This window comes from Dermacentor albipictus, chromosome 3, assembly GCF_038994185.2.
Source record: "Dermacentor albipictus isolate Rhodes 1998 colony chromosome 3, USDA_Dalb.pri_finalv2, whole genome shotgun sequence".
NCBI classification, from domain to species: Eukaryota; Metazoa; Arthropoda; class Arachnida; order Ixodida; family Ixodidae; genus Dermacentor; species Dermacentor albipictus.
In genome coordinates, this window is record NC_091823.1 from 58,248,451 (window position 1) to 58,271,782 (window position 23,332).

General features: G+C 43.5%; 1 protein-coding gene across 8 annotated transcripts in view; it reads right to left on the reverse strand.

Annotated features, from left to right (window-relative positions):
* The window catches only part of LOC135898732 (protein lap4-like), a 183,635-nt gene that overhangs the window by 102,347 nt on the left and 57,956 nt on the right, over positions 1-23,332 (reverse strand). For all 8 annotated transcript variants that reach the window (XM_065427843.1, XM_065427845.1, XM_065427851.1 and 5 more), the window contains 9 exons: positions 15,957-16,035; positions 15,789-15,878; positions 15,439-15,559; positions 14,594-14,668; positions 12,813-12,986; positions 12,021-12,310; positions 8,972-9,038; positions 8,163-8,268; positions 323-450 (listed from right to left, as the gene is read on the reverse strand). In XM_065427843.1, coding sequence (XP_065283915.1) covers positions 323-450; positions 8,163-8,268; positions 8,972-9,038; positions 12,021-12,310; positions 12,813-12,986; positions 14,594-14,668; positions 15,439-15,559; positions 15,789-15,878; positions 15,957-16,035 — 1,130 coding nt within the window. The remainder of the gene's footprint in view (positions 1-322; positions 451-8,162; positions 8,269-8,971; positions 9,039-12,020; positions 12,311-12,812; positions 12,987-14,593; positions 14,669-15,438; positions 15,560-15,788; positions 15,879-15,956; positions 16,036-23,332) is intronic.

Genomic DNA, 23,332 nt, shown 5'->3' on the forward strand with positions numbered 1-23,332 from the left:
AGAGATAAACCTGTTTCCTTTTTTGCAAGTAGAGAACCAACTTTTCTTAGATTTGTCAACATCTGGCTGTTATACACCAAGGTCTTATGCAAGTGTTAAAACTATTCTAATGAATCGCTCTGAAATTATTTGACACTCATTACTATTTGCTCTGACTACACTTCGAACCAACAATTGATATTCACATAATCCTATGAAATAGCTATAATTGAACAGGTTAAGCAGTACCCATAGTACAGTCAGTAAAGCATTTTGCGAAACTCCACCAATGGTTAATACAGAAGATTACGTAGTAGTGGTAGTAAGGAACAAATGGCTTTACTTCAAGTTCCTTGTCTGGTTTCTCCTCAACAGCCTCCTCGACAAACTTCACAGCTGACGAGCGGTTCTCAGCCTTTTGGTCCCAGCTCAACCGACTGTCCTGTTCTGTACTGTCTCGCAGCAGATTTTCTGCAGAAAAACAGTCAAGCAAGGTGAGCCTTCTCATTTGCAAAAAGAAAACATTCTGTCAGGAAGCACGTGGCTAAACAGAAAAATTCATAGTCTGCAAAGACTGACCGAATAAAACATTAATGGTGGCATGAGTTCCCTGCAATTGTTTTGTTTAACAGTGTATGGCTGCTTGCAACAATTCTTGCAACCCAATATGTGCAAAAAAAAGAGTAAGTACCCAATGGGAACACGCACACACATGCACACACACGTAAACGCACAAACACCGCATTCGTCTATGCAACTGGTGGCACATACTATAAATACAGGCTGCCTTTGAAACTGCTAGTAAATTACATATTTTGCGGCTTCTGCATGGTGAAAAATGTACCTATGTAAGCATTAGTACACACCTATAATTATTGTCATTGAGCCTGAGGGAAGCACACTGCAGTTTTCAATTACACAATGCAGTCAAGAAGCTATTATGTATGAAACAAAATGTACAAAGTAACATGAGAAACAGATAAATTAGCGAAGGCAAAAACTGTGACACAATATTATGTAAGGTCTGGAAAAAAGCACCTATGTGCTTTTTATCTCTTATGAAGCACTCGGTTTATCTGTTTATTCTCTTTCTTTACGAAGAGATGTTACTTGAAAAAAAAAAAGGAAATATTAGTACTAGAGATCTGAAAATACTGCCATCCATAGAGGTATAAACATTTTAAACAGGGTTGAAGTACCTCAGACAGGCTGGCCAACGTTTCGATAGGTGGACCTATCTTCGTCAAAGGCGGCCTCGTCATCCTCGGCGTGTTAGTTTTAAAGGGTTAGTGCAGTGACGTCACGTGCGGGTGTTGTCGCTGGCGGCTGGTTTTAAAGAGAGAGATTACAAGAGGGAACAGGCGCTGTCGTCCGACGTCTGTGAGCCTCATTCTCAAGACGAAGGGACAAGAGCGTGAGAGTGGGCACGCGGGGAGGAAAGAAAAGAAATAGAAGCAGAAAAAAGGGGGGAAAAAAAAAAAGCAGGGGGGTGCCAGGGCCGTACCAAGACACAACAAAGGGGGGGTGAAAGAAAAAGAAAGAGAAAAATGAAATCTTTAAGAAATACGGGGGCTTGGGAGCGTGTTGGGAATGCGAAAGGTTAGGAGGTAATCCGGGGGAGTCGTTGGCGGCATGTTTTTGAGGCATTAGAATGGCCGGTCAAGCAATAGGTCGAGTAATTTTGAAATAGTTAAGGTGGCGACGGGGAGTCTGCGGTGCAATGTGTGGGGTGATTGAAGGGCAGCGGCATGGTCTTTCAAGGGGCACTGCCCCACGCGCTTAACGTAGGTGTCGTTACGGCGGCATCCAGAAGGCGATGGTTGAGGCGCCGAAAAAGGCATATTGACTTCGGAATGTGTTGTCGAGGGGGTTTCAAAAAAAAAAGGACTAAAAAAGGGGTGAGGGGGAAGGGGGGGGGCGAAATCGGTATAGCAAACAGGAGGGCGACGCGTGCAGAAGCGGGCGCGGGCAAGTGTACATGGAAGAAGGGGATCGTACACTTGGTATAGACGTAAAATCCTGAAAGAGTACATTAAATTGAGTAGTAGGCAGGAAATTTTTTTTTTCCTTTTTCCTTTCTTCCTCTCTCCCCCTCTCCCCCTTTTTTTCCTCCGAAATGAAAGAGTAGGTGAGGTTAAGAATAAAAGTTGGCTGGTGGCCTAATGTGTTTTGTGTATTGGTTGATGATATGAGAGTTTCAGATTTAAGTTACAGCTTTTAAAGATTCTAAGTTGCCGCGTGCCAAATTAATTCCTGTCGGGTGTAGGCAATTAAACTTGTGTATGAGGTATGATTCCGTGTACTTCCTTTCGCGAGGGGAACGGAAATTTGTTTGTAGTATATAGAGCCTTGCTTTGTCAAACATATGTCCATGTTCATTAAAGTGGCTGGCTACTGCTTTGGGTAAATTGTGTTTTGTGTCCGCGCGGTGACCATTGAGTCTTGTATTGATTTGTTGTCCGGTCTCACCTATGTATTGTTTGCTACAAGCGGCGCATTCTAGACAGTAGACTACATTGCTTGATGTGCAGGTGAAAGCCGAAGTTACTTTGTGTGTGTAATTCGACGCTGTACTTTTTACTGTAGTAGTGGATTGAATGTGTTTGCATGTAGAGCACCTGGGGCGACCACAGGGATTGGTTCCCAACTTCTTCTTTTTCTGTAGTTTGGCGTGCACAAGAACATCTTTAGAATTAGTGTTGCGTCTGTAGGCTACTCTGGGAGGGTCGGGAAAAATCTTCTTAAGTTTCTGGTTGCTGGTGAGAATCGGGTAGTATTTGCTTAGGATGTTATTCACGTTTGGGAGTGCGTTTGAGAATTTAGTAGTAAGAAGAGGCGTTGTTGTTTCACATCAAAATCAAAATTCACATCAGAATCCTCAACTGAGCGCATAAACTTTCTGGACACAACAATATACATTGACAATGGTGAACTAAAGACAACGCTGTATAGGAAACCTTTCGACAAACAACAGTACCTAGAATATACCAGCCACCATCCCAGACATTGCAAACAAGGCATCTTTAAAGGCCAAGCCACACGACTACGTCGCATTTGCGTTGAAAACCAAGACTACATAGATAGACTCGATCACCTTAAAGAAACGCTATCAAACAGGAACCACCCAAACAGTGACCTTCAAACAGCTTACATCGCTGCAACCAAACTTGATCGAGCCGAGGTCCTCAAGCCCCGCCCGAAGATCACAAGAACAACAACGCCTCTTCTTACTACTAAATTCTCAAACGCACTCCCAAACGTGAATAACATCCTAAGCAAATACTACCCGATTCTCACCAGCAACCAGAAACTTAAGAAGATTTTTCCCGACCCTCCCAGAGTAGCCTACAGACGCAACACTAATTTTAAAGATGTTCTTGTGCACGCCAAACTACAGAAAAAGAAGAAGTTGGGAACCAATCCCTGTGGTCGCCCCAGGTGCTCTACATGCAAACACATTCAATCCACTACTACAGTAAAAAGTACAGCGTCGAATTACACACACAAAGTAACTTCGGCTTTCACCTGCACATCAAGCAATGTAGTCTACTGTCTAGAATGCGCCGCTTGTAGCAAACAATACATAGGTGAGACCGGACAACAAATCAATACAAGACTCAATGGTCACCGCGCGGACACAAAACACAATTTACCCAAAGCAGTAGCCAGCCACTTTAATGAACATGGACATATGTTTGACAAAGCAAGGCTCTATATACTACAAACAAATTTCCGTTCCCCTCGCGAAAGGAAGTACACGGAATCATACCTCATACACAAGTTTAATTGCCTACACCCGACAGGAATTAATTTGGCACGCGGCAACTTAGAATCTTTAAAAGCTGTAACTTAAATCTGAAACTCTCATATCATCAACCAATACACAAAACACATTAGGCCACCAGCCAACTTTTATTCTTAACCTCACCTACTCTTTCATTTCGGAGGAAAAAAAGGGGGAGAGGGGGAGAGAGGAAGAAAGGAAAAAGGAAAAAAAAAATTTCCTGCCTACTACTCAATTTAATGTACTCTTTCAGGATTTTACGTCTATACCAAGTGTACGATCCCCTTCTTCCATGTACACTTGCCCGCGCCCGCTTCTGCACGCGTCGCCCTCCTGTTTGCTATACCGATTTCGCCCCCCCCCCTTCCCCCTCACCCCTTTTTTAGTCCTTTTTTTTTTGAAACCCCCTCGACAACACATTCCGAAGTCAATATGCCTTTTTCGGCGCCTCAACCATCGCCTTCTGGATGCCGCCGTAACGACACCTACGTTAAGCGCGTGGGGCAGTGCCCCTTGAAAGACCATGCCGCTGCCCTTCAATCACCCCACACATTGCACCGCAGACTCCCGGTCGCCACCTTAACTATTTCAAAATTACTCGACCTATTGCTTGACCGGCCGTTCTAATGCCTCAAAAACATGCCGCCAACGACTCCCCCGGATTACCTCCTAACCTTTCGCATTCCCAACACGCTCCCAAGCCCCCGTATTTCTTAAAGATTTCATTTTTCTCTTTCTTTTTCTTTCACCCCCCCTTTGTTGTGTCTTGGTACGGCCCTGGCACCCCCCTGCTTTTTTTTTTTTCCCCCTTTTTTCTGCTTCTATTTCTTTTCTTTCCTCCCCGCGTGCCCACTCTCACGCTCTTGTCCCTTCGTCTTGAGAATGAGGCTCACAGACGTCGGACGACAGCGCCTGTTCCCTCTTGTAATCTCTCTCTTTAAAACCAGCCGCCAGCGACAACACCCGCACGTGACGTCACTGCACTAACCCTTTAAAACTAACACGCCGAGGATGACGAGGCCGCCTTTGACGAAGATAGGTCCACCTATCGAAACGCTGGCCAGCCTGTCTGAGGTACTTCAACCCTGTTTAAAAAAGTTTATACCACAGTGTGCCATTCCATCTGCCAGCCCCTTTCTTGTTTTTGGACTGCCATCCATAGAGTTTTTTATGTAGATTTCAAATATGTCAAGAATAGTGTAGTTGCTACAACTTTTTTAGGGATGTTCTAGACAACTACTTCGGTCTTGAGGGTGCAATAAAATAAAATAAAAAATTATAGGGTCTCTTAAGATCTTTCTTATGAGGTAAACGGCGAAAGCCTGCTGCTTCCTCCACTTATCATTCACCTGTTTCTCTTTGTCTCTTCTCTCTCTCTTCTTTTTTTTTAGTCATTACTGCTCACTACTCAGCATTTTTAGTCATTTGCAATCAATTATGGTCATTAGAAGCCATCATTAGAAATGTTGATCATATCACAGTCTTCACTAGTCATTACAAGTCATTTCATTCATTATTAGTCATTACCAGTAATTACTAAGCATTTTAAGTCATTTCTTATCAATTGTAGCCGTTACAATTCATCGTTAGACATACTGGTCATATCGTAGTTATTAGTAGTCATCGCAAGTCATTGAAGTCATTATTAGTCATTACTGGTCATTACTAAGCATTGTTAGTCATTCCTAATCAATTGTAGTTGTTACAAGTTGTTGTTACACATATTGGTCACCTCAGTCATTGCAAGTCATTAGCAGTCATTTCTGCTTACTAGCAAGCATTTTTAGTGATTGTAATCAATTGTGGTCATTACAAGCCATCGTTAGACATATTGGTCATATTGTAGTCATTACAGCTTCTTACTAGACATTTCTAGTCATTTCTAATTAATTGCGGTCATTACAAGCCGTCATTATACATATTGGTCATTTTAGTCCTTATTAGTCATTACTAGTCATTATTAGTTATTAACCTCTACCAATCTCTATTGTAACATTATCATTCACTAACTGTCACTATCAATCATTTTTCATTATTTAATCTGTCGTCATATGGTGTGATACTTCGGCAGACACTCCGGCAGTCAGGTCTGCTGACAAACTTCACCATGAGCCTAGAAAGGCTTTCACCTTAAAGAAAACTGTCAATTTAGTGATCTTTGGAGGCACTTTCTTGTGTATTAAACCTTCATGAAAAGCATCGTGCTGTAGCTTATTTAGCTCTTTGTAGACTGCAGAGTGCCAATATCTATCCAAACTGCATGTATAACTAGCGCAACTATGCAAAAAAAATAAAAGAGTAAACTTCAACAAATTTTTTTTTCACAATCCCATGAGAATAACCTTGTGCACTTATACCTGTCTTATACTAATGAAATTTGGCGTACATACTCTTCAATATATGCAGAATGCTGATATCTACTTGAAATTGCACTATCTCTCGGCAGTAGCTGTGAAAGTGCAAGATTATATTTCACGAGATTGCGAAAAACATTAGTTGAAGTTTCTTATGTTTCCTTGCATAGTTCCGCTAATTATTCATGTAATTTACATAGATATCGGCACTTTGCAGTCTACAAAGAGCTAAATAAGCTACAGCACAATGTTTTTTGTGAAACTTTAACACACAAGAAAGTGCCTCCAAAAATCCCTATATTTTGCAGTTGTGTAGGACATGACTAAAAAATACAGCAGATAGACAAAAACTCACAACATATTCGAAATATACATAAAATCTCTATGAATGGCAGTAGTTTGAAATGTCTAGTACAAATAATAAACATTTTTTCTCGTATAGCATCTCCCTTCAACAGGTATGAAATAGTGTACCAGTTATAGAAAAAAATACAAAGAGCATAACAGGTAGGTTTTCAAGGCTCTTCACGGAAGCAGCAAACACAGCTGCTACTAGTATTCCACTCTCTAGATAATCACAATGCTAGGCAATGCTCCATCTAACGCACAATCTTTCTCTGTTAGATTGACTAAGATAATACTTACGCAACGACACGGCACTTGAGCAGTCACAGAATACTTACATGTCACTTTATCACATGGGGCAAAAGAATACAAGGCAATCTCAGTTTATGCAAAAGTTCATTTCTAAAATGTGCTACAACCAGCTCAAATGAAAAGCTCAACATGAAGCTGGCAGGCTGACTTCAAGACAGGAGTATGTTATGCTGCTATGTATGTTCTAAAGTGTTACAAAAAAAAAAAACATACTTTAGAATGACACCCTAACAACTGCCTGCATCATCACATCATGGGTAGAAAAATTGCTTTCTGCACAAACTGCAACTTGCCGCATTGATAAGAGGCATCGCAAAAACTACCCTCAACACTACATAGGATTATGCATGTCCCTTTCAGACGCTTGTTAAGAAGGCACTGGTATAAAGGAAGTCTGGGTAAAAAAAAAACCACATAGTGTATTTAAATTTCACGCACAGTGTTGCCCAAGTCACCAGCATTGTACGAGGGTGAATAAAAAAATCTTTGCCCCACCCTCTCCCCCTCCTTTTTTAAAGCGAAATTACAGTTGTAAATGTAAAGTCAACATATCCATTCCAAGCAGTAGACCTTTCTTGGACCGGCGCGACATTATCTGCTGGTAACTCCATGGCACGGCGTATGCTGTCAGTTGTTGAAGATGGTGGTATCCTCCACTACAATGCAAAGCCACATGTGGCAATCATAACCACCAACAAGCTCTGGTCATTTTACTGGGAAAGTCTGGACCAGCCACCATCCAAACCAGACCTGCCCCCTACTGATTTCCACGCTTTCAGTCCAATGAAGAATTTCCTGGCAGGACAGTGATTCCCGTGCAACGATGAGGCCAAGACAGCATTCCGACAGTGGTTCCACAGTCAGCCGGGTGAATTCTACCAAAGGGGCATTTCAAATTTAGTGCTGCGATAAGACAAATGTCTGAACCGGTGTGGGGACTATGTGGAAAAATAGTGTAAGGTACAGAGAATAGTATGTATATTTGTAATTACCTGTATGTACCTTATTTTGGCTAATAAATAAAGGGGCAAGAACTTCCTGATTTGCCCTCATATATCTTGATCAATGGACACTCAAGCGCATGAAGTCATCAGAAGTTTTGGGCTTTTATGCTCCAAAACCACCCCCACCTGGCCAAGAGAGATGCTGCAGTGAGGGGCGCTGAATTAATGTTGATTCCCCAAGGTCCCTTAATGTGCCCAAAGCTCGATACACAAATGTTTTGACACTCTCTCACCCTCATCAGAATGTATCCACTATAGTCAGGAATCAAACATGTGACCTCATGCTCATCAGCAGAATGCAATAGTCACCAAGCCACCCAGGACATGAAGATTTACAGGGACATGAAAAATGAGCCACACGGGTAAGCTAGAAGCACGGCTCACCCATGCTTTCTGTATGGTCATCCTGCTGTGGCAGCAGAAAGCATGTCAGCACTTTGTCACCCGTGGCTTCATCCAAGTCGGTCTGGAACTTGAGCATGGGCTGAGACTGAAGGAAACAAGGCAACACATGCAGTTTTAATATGGCGCACGTCACATAGAGCTCATTAAAGGAACGAATTTTGTGCTGTACAAGGATAGGCCAGCAAAATGCTCGACACGTGAGCACCACCAGCGTGCATGTGTAGCTGTATGGCTGCAGCTTTAGCTAGTCACTCAACATGTTGTACATCATTATCAGCAGCAATGTCAAATTTGGCCATGAAAAGCTGCACATCAAACTGGTAAAAGCACACTGTAACCTCAGGGTTGGTATATGTGAACCTGAAAAACAGAACACTTACTACCACATGCGAAATGAATGGCCATATGTTGTAACATTTTAAAATTATTATTTCCACCCTTTAAGATTGGCTTCCACACCATCATACACTCGGCACAAAATATGATAGGTAATAAAATTAAAAGTAAATCATTCTTACGAGAGAGAGAGAGAGGGGGGGGTGGTAGAGAGAATGAGAGAGTGAGGGAAAGCAAGGAGGTTTAAGTACAGCTTCTGGTTTGGCAAAAGATAAGTTGCACCAGAACTAACGGCAAATACGTACTTTAACCCTTCTTCAGCACTAATGAACATGAAGGACTAATAAAGGTGCGATAGCATTTTTTCCTTTGCTAAATGCTAACAACTAACTAAGCCAGGAAAACATGCATCATTGCCCAATGCTTGACAAGAAATTTCTTCCTGCTCCTACCTGGTTCTTGGCCAGCCAGAGTGCCTTTAAATTCAATGCAGTCACTGTCAGAGGCAGATTTTGTAGCCTAAAGGGGTGAAAAGAAAAAACAAATAAGGATTTTAGTACTAAACATACCATAAAAGAAGCATAACAATTCATACAAGACTCAATGGTCAGAGCGCAGATACAAAATACAATTTACCTAAAGCAGTAGCCAGCCACTTTAATGAACATGGTCATATATTCAACAAAGCAAGGCTCTATATACTACAAACAAATTTTCATTCACCTTGCGAGAGGAAGTATACGGAATCATACCTCAGACACAAGTTTAAATGCCTACACCCGATGGGAAATCATTTGTCAGGTGGCAACTTAGAATCTCTAAAAGCTGTAACATTATTATGAAATTTTCATATCATTAACCAAGGCACAAAACACATTGTGCCACCAGTTAACCTTAATTGCTAACATCAGCTATTCCTCCATTTCCAATTTTTCCCTGCCTACTACTATATATACTTTCACTTTTTTATGCATATATCAACTACATGACCCCTTTTCCCATATACACCTGGCCCCTGCCCACTTTACTCATGTCACCCTCCAATTTGTTATTCCAGTTTCAGTTCCCCCATTTTTTGTTTTTCTTCTTTTTCCGTTTTTATTTTAACACCCTCACCAACACATTCCAAAGTCCCAGACGACAGGATACCTTTTTTGGCGCCTCAGCCACACAGGGTGTCGCCACTTCTACTTAACGCCATGACGACGCCTACGTTGAGCTACTGGGGCTAACATGCCTTGAAAGACCAAGCCGCTGCCTTCCAGATATACCATGCATTGCACCGTCGCCATCTTAACTCCTTCAAAATTACCTGACACATTGCTGCTATGCTACCCAAGTCATTCTTTTAAATGATGTCTTTTTGGGTCTTTTTTATTACTCGCACACTCACTGGCTGACCAGCTCTTTTAAAGCCACAAAGCATGCTGCCAACGACACCCCTGAATGCTCCTTAAAGGGAAGCTGAAACACTTTTCGAAAAAAAAAAAATGAGTTCTCTGCAGCATTCTACAGTTTTGAGTCCCTTAAACACGAATATCTGGTTACGTCACTAGGCAAGCCTATACTCCATTTCATACCTCAGGTTCAACGCTGTGGAAGCTACGCACGAAGCCCGGTCACCAAAATTTATTACTGCGCGCGTTTCCGTCTATGCTTCGCAGCGTGCCAGCGGCGTTTGCTCGCGCGAGCATGCACGTGAAGCTGCCGCAACGGGCTGCATGTAAAAAATGCCGAAAAGAAAATTGGTTTAAAAGAACGTGTTAGCAGCCGCATAAGTACACGGACTGTTTCTATGGGTAAATTTTTTTTTTTCATTCAGAACTGAGCTTATATATGGAAAATTTTCTCAAAAATCGGGTCAAGAAACACCAAACTTTTTCTAAGTGCGAACGCAGCCACTGCAAGAAGTATCTCAAGCCTCCACAGCATTGCACCTGATGTATGAAACAGAGTATAGCAACGCTAGCAACAACGCGTTTCCGCATTTGTCGTAAGGCTATCCGGCTATCACGGAAATGGTCCGAGCACAGCACAGTTGATTTCGTCGGCACAAACTTATCTCTCCTCACCGCACAGACCCACTGCGCTGCAAGCTTCTTGTCCTTCGGGAACCTGTGAAACACCACATCGTCTCGCCCGCCTGTGTTCGCGCAGCCGAATGCTGCACAGAACGAGGGCATGTTGGGTGCCCTTGGCTGTAGGCACTCACGCAGCACAGAAGGAAAGAACAGTTTACGAAAATCGCAAAAGAAAACAAATGTGAGCGGCAGTGGCGGCAGATCTCTCGTAGCGTTGTTCAGTAAAGCGCAGGACGGAAAGAGGCATGCCAGCACATGCCAGCACGCCGGTCCGGCAGCTCGGTCCCCGCGAATGACGTCACTCTCGCCGGTTCTCTCCTCGGCAACCACCTCACCCGGCGCTCCGGGAAGTGATGGGGGCGTGTCCGCAGGGGTGATTTAGAAAGCGATTTCCGCCCCTTATATTAACAAAATGAAGAAAAAATTTCGGAACCGTAAATTATTAGGTCTGTTCTTCCCAATCCCAGCAATTCATGGAAATTGAAAACCATTTCAGCTTCCCTTTAACCTCTCGCTCCCCCAACACCCTTGGATGCCTTTCTTTTTCTTTTCATTTTTCCCCCTCTTGGTTTCCTTTTTTTTTCTTACCGCCTTCCCCCTCTCCCGCTCTTGTCCCCTAATTTTAGGAACCACGGTTACAGACACCAGGTGACAGCGCTGATTTTATTTGTAGTCTCTCCCTTTACAACTAACCGCCACCGACAACGGCACATGACGTCACTCTACTAACCTGCTAAAACTACCATGTCAAGGATGACGAGCCGCCTTTTACGAAGATAGGTCCTTCTAGCTTAACGCTGGCCAGCCTTCCTGAGGCAACTTATCCCTGTTTATAACCTTTATACGACAGTGTGCTATTCCATCTGTCAGCCCCATTCTTGCTCTTGCTATGGTCCTCACATTGCAATCTGATGTCAATGACATGGCAGAACAGAAATGTGAAAATGTATCTATACATGGTGACACTGAAGGGTTAAAGCTGACGGGCAACCTGGAGAGACGTGTGTGGGCAAAAAAACAACATACTTTCACGACATCCCACAATACATCTTACTAACCTTGGTTAAGCAACTAATATCCCAAACTTTGGCACCCCCCCCCCTTTTTTTATCCCTAAATATAGGCCAGATTGCTTTGATGCATTTCTTGTTCAGATTATGCACAAACTGTTGACAATAATTTCTTCTGCTAAGCAAAGCTGGAACTATCATTAAGCATTTTGTCTTCTTATCACGATATCACTTTTTCTGCATGCACTATGAAATCTTCTTCAAATAGTAGCACAGAAAATGAACATGCACTTTGTCTACATAAGTTCCACAGACTCTAAGTAATAAAACTTGAGCTAGAGTTGGACTACACGCTTGCTACAACTTTAACAAAGCTGTGCATGTCAATGTCAGCTTCTGTGGTGACGCACCTGTTTCCAGACACATCCAACACATGCAGCCGCCGCAGCGTGCCAGTCTCAGGCGGCAGCCTCTGGAGGCAGTTCTCACGCAGTGACAGCACACCCAGCCGCACTAGCTGACCGATCTCGGCTGGCAGCTCTGACAGTTGGTTGCAGTCTGCATTCAGGTTGTTCAAGTTCACCAGTCGCCCTATCGATGCAGGTAGCTCCGTCAGTAGGTTGTCTGTCAAGATCAACTCCTGCAGGCTCACACAGTCTCCAATTGACTCTGGCAGGCTCCCCAGCCTGTTCTGGTCAACCTAAATGAAGAAGGAGAGTGCGGGCGAAGTAGAAACGGGCATGGTTATTGGCTGCATATTGCTGGGTGTCGCATATGTGAATGGTGGTGAAAGCATGGGTGCTTGTACACTTTCCTTGAGTGGCAAAACATGGGCAAAAACATGATGCTATTAATTGGAACTTTGATGTCAACATTGGCATGTGCTCACACTAAATCCTATCATTTCGGGGGGGGGGGGGGGGGAAATAAGACATTTGAATCAACACCATGCTTCAAGCTATGCTAACTGTTGGTGTTCGGCCTTGTTGATACGGAAGAGTAAGAGGTAAAAAAGCACTTGAAAAGACGGGGAAGGGAAGGGCCAACACAACACGAACGCTACGTAGTGTTCGTGTTGTGCCCTCATTTTTAACAGCTTTTTTACCTCTTGCTTTTCAAACCACGGGTTTCTCATAATTTATTTATATATTTTCAGAAATAAACATTAGTAAACAAAACATTTTCCAACTTCCACTGCACACCTTGAAGATAGTGAGCTTCCTTAGCCGGCCGATGTCTTCAGGAAGGGCCTCCAGATAATTCTGGGAGAAGTGCAAGTCTGTCAAAGACTCCAGGTCACAAAGCTCATCTGGAAGGTAGCTCAGCTTGTTCTCAGACACATCAAGGCACATGAGCCGCCTCAGCTGCCCGATTTCCTGAAATTCAAACAGGTGTACGTCAGCAATGACAGTAGCATACTTTCACAGAGCAGAAAACCAGGTCTTTAACGTAAGAACGACAACGATACCACAAGAACTGCGGCATTTCACGCTCATTTAAACTTGGGTAAGCATGGCAACTTGGAATCATTCTGTAAACAACTGGTTCGCACAGCATAGAAAGTTGCTCCACAAATGCTATATATTCATGCTCAGCATGATGCACAGCATGGCTGCTTGAACTGTGCAGTAAATGTATGGCTTATCCAGAACTCAAACGAAGTGACTTACAGAGCACTCCAGCATGTGGCATATGTTATTAGTGATTTATGATAAGACATAAATAGATTAATAGACTGACAAGTCATGTGCATGCTCTTTGAGAGCTTGGAATGGCTCATAATAATGCAGCTACATTTTATCAGCTAGATACAACTCACATTCCCAAAATTAACCGTTACTAGCATTTCTTGTCTGTGACTAAAAATTAGCGCATTTTGAGCTCAAGCATAATTACTAACAATCCTGAATGCTTAGCTTTTCATAAACTACACACTTACAACAACCATATTGTGGATACTACTATTCCAATTTTGGAGTCTCCTTCATACAAAGAAGGAATAATAATAATAATAATAATAATAATAATAATAATAATAATAATAATAATAATAATAATAATTTGACACTGAAGTTTTCCACTGAGTAAGAATGCAGATATCTATATGGGAGATACACAGGAATGCATTACAATGCTCCCACAATTATGTAACTGAGATGCATGTGGTGCTTTTTATGTAAGCTATCAATAAAGTCACATCAAAATGGAATTGTTAATTATCATACAGCGAATCCCATATTCTGCAGCATTCTTTCATATTTATTACTAATGATCACATCTGGTGAATGTATGCCTAATGATGGTATTTGTATTTTCTCTCGCCTATTTCTAGAGCATGCTCAGTATACCTGAAGTTCATAACAGGCTTGCAAAGGACAAGGTGCTAAAATTTGCCACACAAGCCTTTCAGAAATGTGCATACAATGAATTCTGACTCAAGTGAGTGTCTGAGGAATAACTGGCCGAATGCAGCATTTAGAGGGACAAAGAAATGTTAAATTGGCTTAGGCTGATGCTGTATTTTTCCAATACTCTATTATTGGTATATCACAACAACAGTGTGATTACTAAAACAGAAAATGAAGGTCCACACTGAAACCCCCCAGCCAGTAAATCAGTGTCATGTCCTGAATTTCCAAGTATGTTTTTTTTATATATATTTAGGCCCTGGTGCTTCATAAAGGTCATACAAACTTGACGAGTTCAGTCTTTGCATACAATGTCGTCCATTTTTATCTTTACAAAAGATTACCTAGGCCAGGACAGATGTCACTGAAATCTATAACATCATGGCAAGCTGGTACGGGAACTTCAAGGCGGTGGTGCCACCCATCTTTCATTCTTGCATCATTCTTGCATCTTACCAAGTATCCTCTCCAGTATGAGTGAGTTTTTTTTTTAAATGATTTAGAAACATAATGATAGAAACATAGAATTTTTCCATTTTAGTGTCCCCTTAGAGTGCAAGTGCTTGCGAACTCACCTTAGGCAGTGTAGAAAGCTCGTTAGAGTCAAGCCACAGCTCCTGGAGGCTGGAGAGTTGCCCCACAACGACAGGCTGCAGAAAAACAAAGAAGCAAATGGCAGGATTGTCTTTAAGACCTCAGGCATTCAGTTATTTCACTTCAAGAAACTATCCGGTCAAATTAGTAGCCACCTCTTTCAATGTGAAAATTGCGGAACAGGTGACGCCACATATAAGAATGTTTCCAAGCAGAATTGATTCAAGCTAAATTCTAGTTTCAAGGTGTAGCCCAATAAAACACCATGCAGTCAATGCTTAAAAAAGGGAAATGACATTGAAAAGAGACGCCAAAGAAAAGTAAAGGTACATGTATAAACACGTGTGGTAGTAATGTCAAACTTCGAGTTACTGAACACTGTTATGACAAACTATTGAATATAAAAAAGTAAATTAAGATGTTTCTCACTGATATCAGATCATTGCATAATGAATATATGCTTGTAACAAAGACCGGACATAACAAAGCTATTTTCGTGTCTGATGCGACTTTGTTAGAAAGAAGTTACATTATATGCATGTTATCAAATCAGGAACGCACTTGATAGTTAAAAAAAAGAGAGAGCTTAATGCAGTACTGGCTTAGTGCCTTGTACATTTACGACATCTTTCCTCTCCATGTGTATAATTCACACACAGTTCACAACTCTACTATTACTGAGCTGAGAACTGCTGAAATAAAATTCCAGGGCGTGCTACAGAAAAACATTATACAGTCCATGGCTTAAACGTGGTGGGTACAAAATCAAAGGCATGAGAGGGAATTGAAAGCATGTAAACACAAGAGCTAAGGACAAAAAGCTTACCAGCTCTTCAAAGTCATTGCTGCCGAGATCTAGCCGCTCAAGTTTTACAAGGAATGCAAACGAGAGTGGCAACCCTTTCAAGTAGTTTTCCCGCAGTTCCAAGGATACGAGATTTGATAAACTGTAAAAGGCCAGACAGAAGTCACTTAGCGGAAAACATCGTGGCCCACTGCGAACACAGTTCAAGCAACACAAGGCCTCAGAAAATTTCCACTAATGCTGAAAAACAGCTTGCAAAACATTCTGAAGGCAAACTACAGCACTGTGCAAGAAACTAGAATATTTGGAACTAGGTTATCGTCGTCATAGTTTACAAGAAGTGGAAGAGAAAAAGAAATGTATATGCTCACCTGCCAAAGTCATGGGGCAATTGCGTTAAAGAGACATCATTAAGACCCAATACTGTTAAGCTTCGAAGCTGTACAAAACCAGCAGGAAGTCTGGAAGTGAGAGAAAAAATTCAAGCAAGCTCATGTCAGAGATTGTGTGCACACTTTGTACCACTAATACCAACTCACTTAGAAAGTGGATTGCTGCTGAAATCTGCGCTCTGGAGGGACTTGAGGTACTTTATGTTCTCCGGTATTTCTTGAATATCTGTGGAACAAGGAAAAAAACTATCACATTAGACAAGAGGTTTATAACGCTCATAGTAAAAGATCACACCATCTGGTGAAAGCTACATAAGCAAAAGAAAGTACGTGTCATTTCAGTAAACTGCTCTGTTCAATGCTATCTTGCCAAACAGTGAACTCAATCTACAATCAAGCAAGCTATTAAAGTATACTTGCACCCCCAGGTTGAACCACACTCCTCTCTACTATGAAGTTTATGACTGAATGTGCTCAGCATGTTGAGATAGTACTGTATTCTCTCCAAATTGAACACTGAGGAAGCTGGTAGAAAGAGCAAAAGAACATAAATAAGGGTCGACATTCTAAAATGAGAGAGAAGCTTCATACGCTCAGGTTATCCTCCACACCACAAACAAAAGTGGCCATATTAAGGATGTTGATACCGAAGGCCTAGATGTGCAGTTAATGGCTTAATAGCGGGGACATCAAAACAGGATCTGTTACAATCAAGGCATGAAAGATAACAGCAGTACTATTACTGCAATCCCCTAGCTCCTAATAGCCATTAACTAAACTAATGGGTGCTATATAGAAGTGGATGCTGTCAAAACTAAAATGCTGTGTCAGAGCCGTAAACATAGGTGTCCTTTTGTTGTTAAAGTCCCTCGGAGAAAAAAAGTGATAGCTAGGAACAAGTTAAATAAGTTAAAGCACAACAAGAGTTTACCGAATGCCTCAACCATTTTGCACTTGCAAGTCAGCACTTCCCTATAAACAAGAGATAAGACTGGTCCATCCAAAACCCCTTGGCAGAACCCTCAGCAAAATAATGATAAAAAAAAAACCAGTCCGTCCCTGGAAATGCTTCCAAACACTGTTGCAAATATGTATGCTAATGCATAAGATAATGTTGTGTTAATTATCAATGACAGAAATATCAAAGAGTGTAAGAAAACATCCTGAGGGCCAATAAGCTCGTGCAGCTTCTGCCCCAATGGGAGGGCGTTTCCCCAGCATGTATGAAATCGCACCCAAGCCAACTACGCAAAAGCAGGCATACGCACCCGGTTCATACGACCTGCGAGGAATGCGAGCTTCACATGCGCAACGGCTACGCCTACAATACTTGCAACGCATCTCTGCAAATGCTAAACAATTGCAATGCCACAGAGCATCGAAACACGTGATCCCGCAGAGGGAAAGGAAAGGTGGCAGAAAGAAAGAGAATGGAGAAGGTAACGACAATGCTATGGCTGACATAAGCCAACGGCGCGAGGGGAACAAAAAAAATTTAACAATCGCAGAGGGCGAGAGGGGAGACATATCACAAGCAAAGACAGCCACATCTGCAGCTGGGGCCGCCGCTGTGTGCCCTTATGAACCTCCTGCATTCTTTTTTTCTTTTTTGTAAGCAGCTCTGATTTGAGCCAGGTCACGCACAGAAAGAGAGAGAAAGATTTCAGGCAGGACCTTGTCCCATTAAAGAGGCCTGTCACAGTGCCTCATTGTATGCCCAGCACAGGATAGTTCAATAAGGAAAGTCAGCCATGCGTGTAACATCAATCAGCGCTTAACATACTGCCATGAAGTCGCAGATCAATTTTCTACTTTCTACTGTTGTACAACAGCTATAAGGCAGAGGAGAAAAATTCATTGCTCTAAAAATTAATTAAGGAGGTAAGGTGCCAAGTAAAAAAGAAATAGTCCTTTGTTTAAAAGAAGTTTGCATCTTTTGTAGTTAAAAAGAATGTGTTTCCATATTAATTGGGACTTTAAGAGTGCAACCACATTAGTACTTTCTCCTTTTCATACAAAGTGACTTGGACAAAACCATATAACTAAAACAAGTTTTAAACAAAATGTCCCACCATGTCGATAAATGTGCATGATCTAGTTTTAACTGAAGCATGAGCAGACATGAACTTTTTAAAGGTAAGGCCCCCAGAAATTTACACCAGCAATAGCCAATAATTTTTAGTGGGCATACTTTGCTGCTACCTGCTGGGAAATGAAACCGGCCAAAATTTTTAAAAGTGAAGAAGTGTTATCACTTTAATATCCTGGACTAACCAATTACAGGGTGTCTGGCCAATACACAAAACACTCCCTTTAGAGTGCAACTCAAAGACACCTTATATAACTGTACTGTGGTTCACCATGCACCAACATACACAGCTACATGTAGCTATACAAGATAAATAGGCTGTCATATTACGAGGGTGAATCAGAAAGTCTTCACCCTTATTTTTTGTTAGCCACATTATGGCTGTAAATGCAAAGTGAACATATCCATCTCCAGCAGTGGACCTTCCTTGGACCGGCCCAGCCTTGTCTGCTGGTGGCTCCACGGCACGGTGCCACTGTCAGCTGTTAAGATGGTGGTTGTGCTTCACACGTACATGGCTTACAAGCAACAAAGTGTAATTCGTTTTCTATAGAGCAAGGGACGAATGCTCATCGAAATTCACAGGGAAATGCAGCCCACATATTGGGAGAGGTGCCTTGCTTTGAGAAGTGTGAGGTGGTGGTGTTGCGAGTTCGCAAAAGGTCATAAAGACTTGCATGACAACGAGCGTTTGGGGAGGCCGTGTGCATCACTCACTGATGACAGAGGCATTTCAAATTTAGTGCTGCGATGGGACAAATGTCTGAACCAGTGTGGGGAGTACGAGGAAAAATTGCGCAAGGAATGTAAAATAGCATGTATTTTGTGATTACTTGTACGTACCTTACTTTGGCTAATAAAAAATAGGCACAAAGAGTTTATGATTCGCCCTTGCACATGCGCGCCAAGGTGCATGGTGCAATGCCCACAACTTTTGTTGAAACATTTTTCAGTTGCCACACTTTCCTTCAGCCAACATGAAAGCCTGCGCCTACTCACGTAGGCCTGCTGTGTGAAATGTGTGCCAAGCGATCATAAGTTAATAAGTGGCCTGGCCAATGCACTCCAATTTCAGATTGGCTAGGTTGGCATCATCACTCTATAAATACTTTCCGTTTTAATACTGCAGTATACATGTTCAGCAAACATTTTCCAAATTAACTTTAGAAGTTAACGAAGTTCTTACGAATGCCCAAACATATTCATAATCTATATTCAAGATGAACGACTCCCCTTGCCCCCACAATGGATCAGCCAAGAGGAAAATAGAGAATACCAAGTAAATTTCATGTTTGCTTTGCACCATAACAATGAACAATTTGTTAAATCTAATTATCAGCCTACAAACTACAAAATATTGCAATTTCCAATGTTGCAGCTAAGCAAGCTTTTAAATTGTTTTGCTCTACAACCAGGCCAAGTACCAGCAAGTTTTCCACATAAGGAGGACACTGAATATTTTGAGCTCCATAATCAACAGCCTTGCTTCCAGCAAAAGCAACGAGTATACCTGCCAACCTGTGAACATTAAAATTTGACAGCATTACCCGGACATGGTGCCAAAGGGGGGGGGGGGGGGGGGGGAATACCACTGTCTTTTTTAAAGTTCACCCTGAGCGCACACCTTCTACAGGATGCATATGCGCCTTTACCCTTAATGGTAATTAACCCTTAGACGCAACATACAAGCAGCAGCAAGCTTGGGACAGTGGAGACTGACAAGCAACACATTGCTTTTAGATCCCAGTACTTTTCGAGTGACGTAGCTGTTGCAATTTCAGCTGCTTCAGGAACTTGTCCTGAAGCAAGTACCAATCTGATGTCCTTTCACTATCTGAAGTCTTCCAAGGGTATGGTTGGAGATTAATGAGTGAAACTTTTTGGCTAACTAATTCTTTTGTAAAATTGACAAAACACTCAAAATCGTAGAGCAAGCCTGGAGTCTTAAAACTTTACAGAAAATTTGGAATAGTTGGCAGGTATGACAAAGATAGCACATACATACTCATTTTCCCTATCAGCATAGCTCTCCAATGCGTGATGGACGTTCCACCTTGTCCTCAAAGCTAGCAAAATGGTAACAACTCCTAATGAAGTGTGCTTGAGGGGCTAGACATATGAGCCACGCTGTTTTCTGCATAGACACACAAGATGTATTGTAAGATTTCTGACAAGGTTGCCCTGTGTAGCCTAAATGTACTATCAATATCAAAAGCTTATGGGGTACAAAATCCGTAAATATGGTGCATTTCTGTGAAGCCTGCGCACACAGCCTGGAATTGGACTTGTCCTCTTTTTAGTTCCATGTACCTGACCTTATAGCTGCACTTGAAAAAAAAAAAGAAAGAAAGAAAGAAAGAAAGAAAGAAAGAAGAAAAACTAACTTGCCCCTGAATATTAACCAACTAGCTTGAATCTCCGTTTGCTAGAACTCAGAGGGGGTGTGAGACAGACTATTTCTGAAAGATCTACCACCTGCCACATGTTGTCCAGCAGGCGGGTCAGTCTTCCAAATAATGCCACTGGGCGCTTCAAGTCTCCACGCGGGACTAGGCTATGAAACGCAAATCGATACACAAAACAACCAAGCCAGTAGAGAAGAGCGGTGGGAAAGGGGTTGCGAGGAACGGCCCAGCCGCGCCACCGTATCCGCGGCAGTCACGTCCATGACGAACAGGGAGGGAGGGGTGAGTGGGATAGAAGCGAGAAGCGCAGAGAGTGTCCAACGCGCCGCAGGCGCGTGCGCGATTGTTTCCGGGTCACTCGTGCGCGTCAGGTGCGCCGAGCAGCGCGGCGTTGACCCGCCACTCGGCACTGATAAGGAACCTCGCGTAGGGACCAGACGCAGCAAGGTTAGCCTGACCGTTCCTGGCTGCTGCTGCTGCTGCCACCACCACCGCTCGGGCGTAAAGTGGCCGCCGCAGGGGAGCACGCGGAAGACCCCTTCTGGAGTAGCGCGTAGTATGGGGATAGTCTATAAGGGGATTACCTTAGGAGCTGAAGCGGGCTGCATGGTTGAGCACCGACGCCGACCATCTCTTAGCGAGGAGCTTGCAATGGTGCACCCACTCTCGCCGCACCTTTTTCTTCCTCCGTTTAATTTGCGCCATGCGTCAAAGAACTTTCGCGGCAGTTCAGCCGATCGCAACGTAGTACCGGTAAACTTCGTTTCACCTGCTGTTTCTACAGCTTCACCATCAGCTATAGAAATGATTCACACAGCGTTTTTATTATTCTGAAACGAAGGCGCGTCGGAAACAAACTCAACCAAAATCGTGTTCGTCTGTTCCCACAGTGAGCCGGCTTAAGCAAAGCCACAATCGCTCGTGCACGCCCGATTGCGGCTATTTAGGCCGAGCAAGGCGAGATAAGAGTTCAGAAAGGGTAATCGACCACAGAAGTCAGATTCAGGGTTCACTTTTACTTTCTATGTCCATCTGAAAATACAAGCAATCCCGTGACGAGATCAATTCATGCGAGAAACAGGCTCCGATATGAGATTCATTTTTATCTGCTGTTTCGTTGTAGGGCGCCCTCCGAAGATATAATATTGCCAGTGCAGCTTGAAAATCAATTCAGTTAAGCGCAGCAATTCCAAACAAAGAGCCGGGAGAACACCGCGCCCTCTGTGTGCATTTATCACGCCGATTGTCTCTCCCTCTCTCTATCCCATCCGTCTTTTCGTACGATTTGCACATAAGTAAACTACATTTCAGACATCACCACTGCGCCCTGCATGGTCGACCATCACGTGACCCAGGCCCAGACCTTCAACGAGACGGTTAACGCTGCTTTGCCATCACCTGGACCGGAAATCTAGAGAAGTACACGACCGCCGGTGGGACACGCTTTTTTATTACTGGCCAAACGCGTGGTCTCGTCTCGACATGCGACGTCCACTGAAGGAAACACGAGGGGGGGCGAGCAAGGCTCGTTTTCGCAAACCGCACGCGGGGCCAGGCAACCCGGCAAACGGCTTGCAAGCGTGCGGGGATGCATACATTGATCGAAACGTTATGCAACTGCAACAGAAGACAGGAAACAAAAGAAAAAGGTACAAAGGTAGGAGATCAAGATGCTGGCGCCACCGCAGACGGGAAGCACGCGCCGAAAAATGAGACGAAACATGCTCTGCGCGCAAGGTACAGGCGCGCGCCCAGGAGCAAGACTGCCCCCTGTAGGGGTTGGAGTACGGACTTCGCGGATGAAAACCCAAAAAACTTGGGAGGGATTTATTCTACATTCTATACAGGGAGGTGAGAGTCAAGTAGCCGTCGTACAGACATTACGGGCCAGCAGCAACTCGGACGCTGCGGCCCGCGGCAAGAAGTTCGAGAGAGGTGAATCAGGGAATCAGGGCATGTCCCAGGATCCTCAGGTCTCTCTGGAAGGCTTCTTATAAGCCCTTCGAGCACTGCAAGTCACGTCATGTTTGACCAATGGGAGAGTCCACTCCGATGACGCCACTTGCAGCCAATGGTAGGCGCCCGTGTCGCGTTGCACACCTGTCAGGGCTCTCTGCGGTCTTGCCACGCAGACTGGTAATCCACTTGTAGGCTGGAGAAGGAGCGGGGAGGGCGCTCGTGCACCTGCTTCATTGTCGGATGCCCACCTGCTAATCCCGGCGGCGCAGGAACTTGTTGGCACGTAAACTTGTTGCCTCGGCCGCTTCTCTGGAATGCGCTTTCCTGCTTTTGCATTCCTCAATTAGCTGTGCTGCCACTCGAAGCGGTTTGGGGAACTCGAAGTAGCCTCAGGAACCAGCTCCATATCTAACAGCTCGTCCTCGCCCCGGTTGTTCTGAATGGCCGGTGAACTCAATTCGCTGGCCAGGAGGAACGCTGAAAGAAGCTGCAGGGTACTGGGGTCGAGCCTCGTTTGACGAACTTCGGGATCCTAGGCCCTGGAGAACAAACGTCAAACAAACAAAACAGCACAGCGCTGCACCACGCGTAAGCGCAGGCTCTTCACCCCTGACTCGCCAGACTATTACTGAGTCAAAATCAACCCTGATCTTTTAGTTCCCCAATTTTGACAACAGTTCCAACCACCCTTCCAAACAGCTATCCATTTCTCCTCGATTGCCGACAAGACCAGAGTACTATTGTTGTTGCAAAACAAAAGGGTCGTTGATGATGCAAACAACAAATGAAAACAGCCGAACATAACATAAGTGGCCTAACTACACGAACAGCATGTTTCCAATCTATCGCAGTGGCGTACTTATCACACGTATTGGTGCCACTGAACAATCTGGTCAACCTCACAAGTACGTAATCACAAGTGCACCAGCCTTGTGGTCACTAAACAGAACGCGTACTTGCATTGTAGGCAAACTTTTCATTCACGCTTACTCACGTTTCTTTCCTGAAAGTCCTACAGGACACGTGACATAAACGAACAATTAAACTCGCGGGACTTACACACTCCGCAG